The sequence below is a fragment of the Solea solea genome, chromosome 17, assembly GCF_958295425.1.
Source record: "Solea solea chromosome 17, fSolSol10.1, whole genome shotgun sequence".
Lineage (NCBI taxonomy): Eukaryota > Metazoa > Chordata > Actinopteri > Pleuronectiformes > Soleidae > Solea > Solea solea.
Window position 1 is genome coordinate 13,808,349 of NC_081150.1, and position 12,737 is coordinate 13,821,085.

At 40.7% G+C, this 12,737-nt stretch overlaps 1 protein-coding gene across 1 annotated transcript; it reads left to right on the plus strand.

The window, feature by feature from the left end:
* Window positions 1–3,903: 3,903 nt before the first annotated feature.
* Window positions 3,904–10,395, plus strand: prep (prolyl endopeptidase). Its single transcript, XM_058612636.1, has 14 exons — window positions 3,904–4,114; window positions 4,431–4,505; window positions 5,530–5,663; window positions 5,823–5,953; window positions 6,200–6,409; window positions 6,498–6,619; window positions 6,722–6,827; window positions 7,023–7,214; window positions 7,337–7,534; window positions 7,650–7,753; window positions 8,104–8,335; window positions 8,879–9,010; window positions 9,133–9,289; window positions 9,966–10,395. The coding sequence occupies exons 1-14, from the start codon at window positions 3,977–3,979 to the stop codon at window positions 10,258–10,260; spliced, it is 2,226 nt and encodes a 741-aa protein (XP_058468619.1). The 5' UTR covers window positions 3,904–3,976; the 3' UTR covers window positions 10,261–10,395.
* Window positions 10,396–12,737: the final 2,342 nt, after the last annotated feature.

Consider the following 12,737-nt stretch of genomic DNA (forward strand, 5'->3'; position numbering starts at 1 on the left):
TTTAATAACAATGTCAAATGTGGTTAGGACTTTCAACTTTAAAGATATGGTAGTAATTATTATTAAGTCTGACTCGATTCAACATGATATTAATGTAATATGTTCTCTTTGTCGCCACACTATTAAAACATTATTACCAAAAGAGCAATACAGTATTATTACCTCCCCATTACATAGGTATTACAACTCTACTCCTACTTCTACTCATTAGAATTTTTTTTTGTTAAGCTTGTTTTATTATATTTACATCGCTGTTTTTCATATTTAACCAATTTATTCCACTGATCAAGGGGCATCAATGGATGGGGAGATATTCCATATATGAATATGTATCACAAAGTGTTTGAAATTGACCCCTAAAAGACAGGGTACAGAGACCTGCACATTATCTCTGTATATAATATAAGGGAAATAACATAGATACCTTTATATTTTGGATAGGCTTAATTAGTAGTAATTTGGCAAGAATTAAATCGTCAATCATCAAGAGTAAGTTCACGTGCTGCTTGCTCCGACTAGACCCAGAATCGTGTGAGAGTGAAGTGGAGAGAGAAGTGGAGTTATTTTAAAAACACCTGCGCTGGATTAATATTTGAATAAGGTGGCAACACGTCATTGTTCCACATCCAAATATGATTGCACAAGACGTGTGAACATGCGTCAGCCCCAGGAATCACTGGAAACGAGGTGACAGATCGACTAACAGGGAAAACTGTTTCATCTCGCCACGGTAAACTGGTTTGCCCTGTGTCGTGATGTTAGATTACTATTGCTGTGTCTCAAAATCTCTCATTGATGGACACGATAAGCAGCTTCCTTTCAGTTGTATTATTCCGTCGGACGGAGAAGGGGAAAACAGGAACACCTCTCCGCTCTCACAAACAGGCAGGTCTTCACACGAGCTACTCTGAGTGGAGCCGTGGAGATTTATGAATGACTTAACCTTGTAGTAACCCCATGCGGTGAAACACAGCAGGTGGTCATCCTTCTTTGTCCGCAGCAACAGAGACAGGTGCTTCCGACTGCGGGGGGACAGATCACTGTTGACTCCGGACAATGGGGGAAAACTGGGAGGAGGAGGTCAAATTCGTGCCCATCTCCATGTCTAACACACACACACACACACACACACACCCGTGCTCTCTAAGAGCAGAAAATGTCCATATTTCAATGCAAGCACAAACACGCTTCTTCAAACTGTCAGTGTTTTTCCCCACTCCAGTGTGCGTTAGGGAAGCAGAGGTGTCAGGACAATCACTCTGTGACCCATATCTGATGCTGACATAGGTAAACAGGAAGAGATCCCCTTTGCATAGAGGGGTATTCCTGACTCCAGTGCAAGGAAGAGGAGAAGAATGGACTTGTGGGGGAGGAGAGGGCTGAGATTGTCCTTTGACTCAAAACATCCACCTACACACTTTTCCACTACTAATAGACTATTGGTACTTTTCCACTATACAGTTCCAGCGTGGCTTGACTACGCGGTTTGGTATGATTTTCCATTACTATTACTATTGTACCTACTCAGCGTGGGTGGAGTCATCATAGCACGCTGCATGAAACACACAAAACAGTTGCTTTCAGTGTACTGAATCATTAGAATCAGATAATTCAAAAGATAAGGTCAGTACTTCCTGTATGACTGGAGCACAGACTCCGCCTGACACAGTCACTGAACTGAAATATGGCTGATCGGGTTGTGATTCGGCTCACCATCGCCAGCTTTCGGCAGTGCTGTCGTCAAATACACCAGACTCCTCTGTTAAATATTGAGATTTTAAGAAATGTCCTTGCTAAATGTTGGAGATTAACGCATGTTTTCAGGTTTTTTATGTCTTTTTAACCAATCTAAAGTTTGGCATTGTGCGGTTGGTTTGATTCCTGTGTCAGACGTCGCGCTCATGACTTTGACGACACTCTCTGACCAGTCAGTGGCCGGCAGTCTGTCGACATCACATATATCGGCAGAGCAGATACTAAAAAAAAAGTACCAGAGTTGCGGGTCATTCAACTGGTTTCAGATTCTTTTTCATAGGGAAAAACACAAGCATCACCTCACAGGTACTTTTCATATAGAGCTTTCATGTTCATGTGCATGTGGGTTTCTTTGGGGTCCTCCAGGTTCCTCCCACACTCCACAGACATGCACCGGAGTTAATTAGAGACTCGAAAATGACCGTAGTTGTGAGTATGAGTGTGAAGGATTGTTTTTTTTCTCTGTATGTTGGCCCCCGTGATGGATTGGTGACCTGTCCAGGTTGTACACCGCCTTATGCCCTATGTCATCTGTGATTACTTCCAGCCCCTCCACCCCCCCCCCACCCCCTGCAACCTTTAACAGGGTAAGTGGTGGAAGAATGAAAGAATGAAACACACATGCAAATCATTTCTTGTTTTTCCTCCTCCTGCACCCGCTCATGTCTTTCTCCACTTTCACTGTGCACAAGAGCGTGCCACTGGTTAAGAGCCCCCCCACCCCCTGCTCCCCGTCGTGCTTCTTAAACTATGGCTGAGTGGCGTGACAGCTCTTACAACACTTTTGTGGGCTGAATTTGAAAGTAACAACACTCTGGTATCTCCTGGAACACATCTGACTGTCTGATCAGCGGAGGTATCCAAACAATGTGTTTCCTTTTCAGCAGAAAGAGACGCTGCTGTGTAATTAAACCTGTCCCAAGGCTCTTATCTGCATAGCTGGAGAATGACACAAAGCCACTATGTCACATCACCGGAGACAAATACAACACATATAACAAGGCCACGCCTGCTCTATAGACGCTTGCCGTAAAACCAACTGTTCCTGTTAAAGACAGAGACTCATTTGAACCTAATATATCAAGTCCAAAGTTGCTTTTTTTTCCAGAGATAATTGATATTTGTGAAAATATTTAAAAAGTAATCCCTCACTTCAGTAGATCAACTCATTTCCTCCAGGGTCAAAAATGCTGCCACTGTGTGCTTAATGTTGTGCTATCAGTCATTGTTTAAGAGTAGGTGCCAGTGATAATGGTAGTTCAGTCAGGACTGATTGATTGAGGCTGACCAAGGCCACTTTTGGGCTTTAACTTTTCATTATGATGCTAAAAGCCATCACATAGTGTTATGACACCAGGTGCATTCACATGGATTCATTATGTATTTGTAATGAAAAAATCTGAAATGTGTGTGTACTTGTTTTTCTCTCCATGTGGGGACTAAACAAATGTATACTCTTCGTGGGGACACTTTTTTTTAGGGTTAGGGTTAGAATTATGTTTAGGTTGAGGTTAGGGTTAGGCATTTAGTTGTGATGGTTAAGGTGCTAGGGATGCATTATGTCTACGAGGTTTCCTCCCAGAGACAGAACAACAAGTTTGTGTGTGTGTGTGTGTGTGTTGAACTTCTTCCAGCCACACAACATCACAGCTGCTCCAGCACCCCCTGCTGGAACAGTGGATCTTTGAATTCATTTTCTAATTGTTGGAATTTAGAATGAACAAATATATATGGTTATTCTTTCTTTTAGTTGTTTATTTATTAATAAAAAATGTTGCACCCCTACTACTACTACTACTATCACTAATAATAATCATAACATTATAATTATTGTTTTATTTTGTTAATTAGTTATACGTAATTGTATACGTTTTATTTAAAGCTGTATTCAAAAGCTGTAATTAAAAGCCTTTACAGCATATCTGCATGTATATAAACTGATGAATTCACAATTTATTGAATGCTCATTTTAATTTTGATAGTGACGATCAGTCCTGTTAAGCAAATCATTATTTTAATAGCATAAATAGTAGTTTTTCCACGTCATTTGCCTTTGTTCACCCTGTGCTTTCTATTCTGCTCTCGTTTGTGTTCAACAGGGGGCGCTGTGGAAATTGTGGCCACTCCGCCGGAATGTGTTCATCCCTTCACAGCGCCGCTCGTTGACCGTGTGGAAGCAGCTCATCCGGCTCTGACTGAAAGCTCAGGCTCCTGGAGTTTGATGTTTTGCGGCATCAACAGACTCCTTTCAAAATCATTACTTCTTGCCGTGAGGCAGCGTTTTCTGTTTCGAAATCCCAGAGAACTGTCTTCTAGAATGTCCTTTCCGTACCCACAGGCTTTCCGCGACGAGGCAGTTGTAAGCAAACGCAGCCGCCTAGCATGCTAATAAGCCGGGATGCTTAATCATCACGCTTTTCCATTCATTGAAACGAGCTCCTGCTTTGTTAGCACGCTAGTTAGCTTAGCCGTGTCTTTCAGCCCGAGACTGACAGTGTTGACAAACGCTTTAGTCTTTGCCAGTTCTATTTTACTCGTTTGTAAATTCCATTTTGAACACAGACGTTGTCAGTTTTGCTTTGTTTTTTTGGTTTGCATGGACTGTCCTGTTTCTGAATCCCATACCCGACATGTTCACATGCTAACACCTGTCATCTCACTCCTATGTTTCTCAGGTGGATGATTATCATGGCGGTAAAGTACCAGATCCATACAGCTGGTTGGAGGACCCTGACAGTGAAAAGACTCAGGTATATCTGACCCTCTTGACTATAGTTGCAGTTGTAGGGCTGGAAAGCTGAAATTATGTCATGACTAGGCACGGGACGATTTTAAATGTTCACGTCACGATTATCCTGACGAAAATAATTGTGATTAAAGATATTATTGTGATGACTGAAAAACTGTGTTTTAATGTAAGATATTATAGATTCTTAACTCCTTTGTGCCTATATTTCAGAATCAGCTTTATTGGCAAAGTATGTGAACACATACAAGGAATTTGACTCTGGTTTTATCCTTAGCACACGCTGTACATTAAACGTAAACATGAACATACATGAACATCAACATAACTTAACATACATTCAACTTGAAAGAACAAGGACAACAAAGAACAATAATTTAAAAAGAGTGGAATACAAAGTTAATAAATAAGATGTCCAGAGGTCCGGTCTATTTTTAAATATATATATTTAGGTATATATGTGTGTATATATATATTACATTATTTACATTTCAATCAGACTGGGATGTACTTTTACTGTGTTCTTACTTTTATTATAATTTGCTCTTGTGTTTGATTATTTATTGTACCAGAAGGTCATTAATATGCACAGCTTGAGTCCAAGGCAAATTTCCCTATGGGACAATAAAGTATATTGGATTGAATTGAATTAAACAGGTGCAGCCTTCTGTCTGCACTTACGGTGGTCAGAGCCATTGCAGATACGATACATATTTTTTAGTGATTTAATAAAATCATAGATGATGAATTAATAATAGGTCATGAGGAAATATGTAGCTCCCCATACATGGTCACATTAAGAAATAGATCACTGGCACTGTATGCTGGTGAGTTAGACAAGATTTTCAAGCCTCTAAGATGGGATATTGATGTTTTTCTTCATTGATGATTAACATGACAATAGAAATTCACCACGATTAACTCATTGTAAGTGTATATGTATATTGTCCCATCACTATTGTCAAATCAACAGATCACAATAAATATCAGATAGTTAAAGCCATTGTATGGCTTTTGTCTTTCACCAGGCTTTCGTCACCTCTCAGAACCAGCTGACGTTGCCCTTTTTGGAGCAATGTGAGGTGCGAGACTTATTCAAGGAGCGAATGACAGAGCTGTATGATTACCCCAAGTACAGCTGTCCCTTCAAGAGAGGGAGCAGGTGAGGCAACTGCAGACGTCTAGCATATCCTGGTCTTTTAATCAACAAATTGTACTGTAAAAAAATGACTGTTTCCTTTATGATTACAGTTTTTGTGGGATCACAGATGTGTGAACCTCTTTTTCACCTGAATGATTTTTTTTCACCCCTTATGTTTAGGTACTTTCACTTCTACAACACAGGCCTGCAAAACCAGAGTGTGATGTATGTGCAGGAGAGTCTGGATGCTGAGCCAACAGCCTTCTTGGATCCAAACACATTTTCTGATGATGGGACAGTTGCCCTGCGAGGTTATACTGAAAATTACTATATATTAATTTGTTTTTATTTTGTGTTGTGTTTCAAATGCCTTGGTGATTGGTCCTGGAATAATTAGCCACTAATGTAGTTTGAAATGCTTTGAATAGTTTTGACTCTGTGATGTGGAAAATTACTTGCTGCATGCTATTTATAGCATCCACACACACAGCTGAATGTAGAACATTAACTTGCTTGTTCTCTTTGCTGACAGCCTGTTTATGTCCCTCTTGTTTAAGGCTATGCATTCTCCGAGGATGGGGAGTACCTAGCGTACGGCACTAGCGCTAGTGGGTCAGATTGGGTGGAGATGCGGTTCCTGCGGGTCGAAGGTGCCACGCCTCTAGAGGACCGCCTGGAGCGGGTCAAGTTTAGCTGCATGTCCTGGACCCATGACGGGAAGGGACTGTTCTACAACTCGTACCCCGACCAAGAGGGAAAGAGCGATGGTGCGTTCCAGATAGCGTTGGCTGCATAGAGACGCTTTTGTCACCCCTCGGGGGTTGTGATGGAACTAAACTGCGTTGTCTTCATTAGGAACTGAAACCTCCACCAACCTGCACCAGAAGCTGTACTTCCACGTTCTTGGGACGCCGCAGTCTGAGGACGTGCTGTGTGCTGAGTTTCCTGACCACCCCAAGTGGATGAGTGGAGCTGAGGTATGTCCACAATGTTATCTTGCTTTTAAAAAAAAACTTATCAAAGAAATAATGTCTTAGTTGATGTTAAGATATGTTTTAGTGATGAAGTGTACACTACAGGTATCGGATGATGGGCGATATGTGCTGCTGTCCATCAGGGAAGGTTGTGATCCAGTCAACAGACTGTGGTACTGTGATCTTGAGACAACTCCCCAGGGTATTACAGGTATGTTATTCACTATAACCTATGGTTACCTATACTTTTCACACCCTGGTGGGTAACTGCTACCTCTGAACTACTTTTTGAGCTTCACTTTTTAAACAGGAAGACTATGGTCATTTTTATATACTGTCTATAAGTACAATTACTGGTACACCCAGCCCCTTGTGAGAATTAAAGTACCTGTCTCCTTTTGCTCAGGACTTTTGCCATGGGTTAAGCTTATCGACAACTTTGATGCCGAGTACGAGTACGTGACCAACGAGGACACAGTGTTCACATTTAAGACCAACCTAGATGCTCCGCGTTATCGTCTCATCAACATCGACTTTGCCTCTCCCACTCAGAGCAATTGGAAGGAGCTCATTCCTCAACATGACAAGGATGTTATTGGTGAGCTGCCGCATTACACACATCAACTGTGCTACAAAAACATGCAGGATTAAGTACATTTTGTTCTGTGATCAGAGATTCACATTTGAACTTTTTCCTTTTGCCACGTCTCAACCAAACAGTGTTCGCCACCTGTACGTTCTCCAGCTACCTGTTTGTGTGTTTCCTCCATGACGTGAAGAATGTGCTGAAGATGTACCGCCTGAGTTCAGGGGAGGAGCTGAGGACCTTCCCTCTGGAAGTCGGCTCTGTGGTGGGCTTCACAGGACGGAAGCGGGACTCTGAGATCTTTTACTATTTCACCTCCTTTCTCTCTCCAGGTATCAGATCTCTGAAGGATTGATAAATATAAATACAGATGCTCTCTCAATTATCTTTCCCCACCTATTATAGTGGCATAGAAATACTCATTGTTGATTTTGTCTTGCCACGCAGCTATCATTTACCACTGTGACTTGACCAAGGAGCCGCTGCAGCCCCACATCTTCAGAGAAGTCACAGTCAAAGGCTTTAATCCCTCTGACTACCAGACCACTCAGGTGACCACGAAATTAACTTCTTTTCTTATTTTTCGGACAAGCAATTTTAGATTTTTGTCATGTTTTCAATAACTGCTCACTCAAGACGTTTAAAAAAACCAAAAAACATTTCCATCAAGATGCTTATGAAAAAACTGCTGAGATGTGTGCTGTACTGAAACAAATCCCTCTCAGTCTGTTGAAGCATGACTGGATCTCATCGCTTTCAAAATTATTTTCTTTAACATGATGTTTTACTCTCTTATTTTAGCTTAATACATCGTCTCACAGTTTGGTTTATTGTTTCAATTCCTATCTTTAGTCCTCGCTCTGTTTCCAGTCCTGATTATGTGTCTTTCTCCTTTTTTCAGATCTTCTATCCATCCAAGGATGGCACTCAAATCCCCATGTTTATCGTTCACAAGAAGGGCATCAAATTGGACGGGTCCCATCCTGGATTCCTCTACGGCTATGGGGGCTTTAACATCTCCATCACACCGAGCTACAGTGTCTCCCGCCTCATCTTTGTCCGACATCTTGGGGGAGTCCTTGCTGTTGCCAACATCAGAGGTGGAGGGGAGTATGGGGAGACCTGGCACAAAGGTGAGGACACTCGCACAGTCATTCAAACATACTGCACTTTCAGGAAGCGATCGTGTCGCATTTGCCCTTGGTTAATATTGTCATTTTCATTCAGAATAATAGTGTAATAGGAGTGTAAGCAGTGATGCTGGTTTTTGTTACTAGTTTAGGTTTACTAACCTGAAAAAACACATTTGTGTAAAATACCTGGCCCAGTGTGTAAGAATTGGTGACATCAGGTGGTGAGACTCCTCCGCTCACTCCCCTGCATACCAGAAATTATGTTTTTTTTTCTTTGTATGTTGTGAAGCACACACTGTGGCTGGTTTCTCTGGCTGCTTTAATTATGTCAGTGTCTATAAAGCAGGACCTCAGTGGTTATTGACTTATAAAAATGTAATTAATGCATAGTTTGTTTCATTTCCACTAATAAACCCCTCTAGATGTTACACACTGGTTCAGGATGGTTGCCAGATTGTGCTCACTCATTCTTTTGTGTGTAGAACATTACACTTACATAAGCCATTTACTAACTTACTTACAAACTCTTTCTTCTTCGTCTAGCCGGTATGCTGGCCAACAAGCAGAACTGCTTTACAGACTTCCAGTGTGCAGCTGAATATCTCGTCAAGGAGGGATACACCTCTTCCTCCAAACTGACTATAAACGGTGGCTCCAATGGTGGCCTGCTTGTAGGTATGTATGCGGGATGTCTGAGAATCAGACATCAGGTTTTAACAGGTATTATTATCACCAGCGGTTGTTGAGTTTCTGCTGTGCATTCACAAGTATCTGACTGTGTCCTCTCTCTCTCTCAGCGGCATGTGTGAACCAGCGGCCCGAGCTGTTTGGCTGTGCCGTGGCTCAGGTCGGCGTTATGGACATGCTGAAATTCCACAAGTTCACCATCGGCCACGCCTGGACCACAGACTTTGGCTGTTCAGAAGACAAAGAGCAGTTTGAGTGGCTCATCAAGTACGTGCCAATAAGTGACTCATGGATTAATTTACTTTGATAATGTGAGGCTTGTTTGGGTTTCTTGGTCACACATAAAAGAGTGATTAATTTGGGGGTTTTCAATAAGGCCTTTGGTTCTGGAAAATTATAGCAGGCATTAAAAAAAATAAATAAATAAAAAATAGACAGATCCTATGTGCTCATATAATTTTCAGATTATAGGATAATTCTAGTTATAAATATTAACGGTCTTATTCATGAATGAGGGAAGAATGGAGTGGGAGATGGGCAGACAGGTCAGTGGTGAAGAAGGAGCGGAGTCCGAAAGCAAAGCTCTTGATTTACCGGTCTATATACGTTCCTACCCTCAGCTGTGGTCACGAGCTGTGGGTAGTGACGGAAAGAAGGAGACTGGGTACAAGCAATCAAAATGGGTTTCTTCTGCAAGGTGTCTGCGCTCTCCCTTAGAGATGGGGTGAGGAGCTCAGTCATCAGGGAGGGGCCAGAATAGAGCCGCTGCTTCTCAGCTGGCCTGGGAACGCCTCGAGATTTCCCCGGAAGAGCTGTACGAAGTGGCCAGGGAGGGGGAAGTCTGCCGCCCCCGCGAACCAACCGTGGATAAGCGGTAGAAGATGGACGGCTGGATGGAAATATTAAGGCTGATCTTAACCCGCTTTAACTTCTTGCCCTGCAGATACTCACCGCTCCACAACATCTGTATCCCAGAAGGCACCGGGGTCCAGTATCCTGCCGTGCTCCTGCTGACCGGCGACCACGATGACCGCGTGGTTCCCCTCCACTCTCTCAAATACATCGCCACCCTGCAGCACATTGTCGGCCGCAGCTCCAAGCAGACGAACCCACTCTTCATCCTCGTGGACACTAAGTCGGGCCATGGTGCCGGCAAGCCCACCAGCAAGGTCATCCAGGAAGTGGCCGACACGTACGCCTTCATCGCCCGCTGTCTCAACATCTCATGGGTCAAATAACTACAGTTTGGTTTTTGTTTTGTTTTGTAATTCAAATCGTTTTTGGGATACTGTTCACAACAACTGATCACTTTTCATTTTAAACAGATGTTGCTTACTCATCTGCCATGACCATATCCTTTACATCATGAACCTGTTACTTACCTGTTAGTGACTACATTATTAGTGATTGGCGTTTCAGTAATCGGCCAATTAGCCGTTACAGTCATGAGGTTTATGTGGCAAATGTCTGTTGGAAGATCCGATTCTCCAGGTGCTGCAACATGATGCATGTTATTTATTTGCGTTTGTGGAGAGAGTGGTAGAGATGTTGAATGATCTCAATTTTGCAAGATTCTGGCAAGACAGTATGACAACGCTGTCGGCTTTGCTGTGGATGGTCGTGCGGGAACATGCAAAAAAAACAAAACATTACATCCAGTGTGTGACTGAATGAGAGTGTGAGTGTTAAACGTCAATCCCCACATTACTTTTCAGATTGATAATGATTTCTACCTCGTGACATGTGCTAATTGTTTACCTTTTACAAGGGAACAAGACACAATGTCACAGATACAATAAACAACTTTTTAAACGGTGATTTATTTCTGTCCAATTATTTATAAAAGAGCAATATTTTGTACTAATGTTTGTATTTTTTGATTGTAATTGCTACACAACTAATATTTTATATCTAATTGTGTTAAGTTTTTATAAAAATGTATTACAGGTGCTGTCCCAGAAAACCTCCCATAAAGACTGGGAATGATCATGTCGTCATCCAGTCGTCCAGCAGGGGGCAGTCACTTTGACTGACCAACACGTGCAGCAGAAGCAGTGAGTGATGGTCTGACACTGGGTCCCATGGGTTTAACACATGTATGATCTGCATTGAATAAATTCTCTAATGTCCCACTTTAAAGATATAGAAAGTGTTACAAAGAGATTACTCTTAGTTTTTTTTTTTTTTTGTCCTCGGTTTGACATCTGAGATGAAAACTTTAATCAATTTAAATTAATTTCACAAATGCATAATAAAAGGCAATATTTAGGTAATGCATGATGCAATTAGTTATTTTTTTTATTTTGAAATGCATCCATTAACGGATTTGACTTGATAAGTTAACACAGATTTTTTTCAAATTCAGTATTTTAATAGTTTATTTTAAACCATTTGTGTTGGGCCTACACACCAGTGGACACCATGACAGTTCAGTGGGACAAAAACTCTGATGAATTGAATGATTTTTTTTTGTGGGTTTGTCTAATTTCAAGGCATCGAAACTTCAACGCTAACATACTCTTCAACACTTTTATTACTTTAACAATTACAAAAACAAGCATTGTTTAATAAGAAGATACAAATCACAACAACAAAATATTATTTTAGAGTTAAATAAAAAAATAAATACACCTTTTTTTTAAACCCAGTCTCAGGAAAGTATGATTAGGACAACAAAAAAAAAGGTTTAAGTTTATTTCTTTTCTTTCCTGATCTCACAAAGTAATTTTTTTATGCTGGTACCAAGCTGTTTTTAATACCTATTTTAATGAAAGCAAAACAAATCTTAAGTTCCACAAAATTAACTATTTGTAAATGTTTCTGTTCAACACACCTACGCTAAATAGTGCATGAAAAACTCCAACTTTTAATTTCTTTAAAACGTTTTCTCAGCTTCTGTATGAGAAAGACAAGAAGTTGACATCTTAAAACAATAAAACAGTGTATAAGCAGTTTTACAGATCAATCTTGAAAAGTTTTTTACTTTTTAGCTCCATTTAGACGTTTGTTAAACGTCAGGATGAATAAATTCTACTGATAATGTAAACAAAGCCAAAAAAGGTCGTAAAGCAACAGTAAGACAAACTTGTTTTGTTTCCCTTCACCTCTGTATTAAAAAAGACTACATTTACAGAATAAATAATGACTTAAAGCGCCTTTCACGAAACCCAAGGTCGCTGCACAGCAAACACTAACAAACAGGTGGCAAAAACTTACAGGAACAGGTGTCGCTTCAACAGTGAAAATAACTTCCCAAGTAACCAGTGCTATAAATAAATAATTAGAGTTGACAGGATTTTTATTTACATGCAACATAATATTAAAAATCTCTCAATTGATCGCAAAAGACTTTTTAGCAATCTTAAAAATAACGAGTGTCATTTACAGATTTTCCAGTGTCTAAAATGTGAATGGAATTATTTCATTTTGGCAAAAATTAAAGATAAAACAATGTTCTTTATTTTTTTAAAGTTTACAATCACTTAATTGTATAAATTATTGTTCTTTATTGCCCCATAATGAGCCTTTTGTTTTATTAATACAAAGCTGGGCCAGCTCTATACAAGCCGCCATTTTGGATCACTATTTCTTTACAGTAGGCCACAATGGACAAATGAAGCATCTTTTGAGTTTTTGCTAACTGAAACAACTACAATTTCAGCTGCAACATGCAACTTCGCCAGGAAATGTAAAAAAGCAACTTTACATGCTGTAC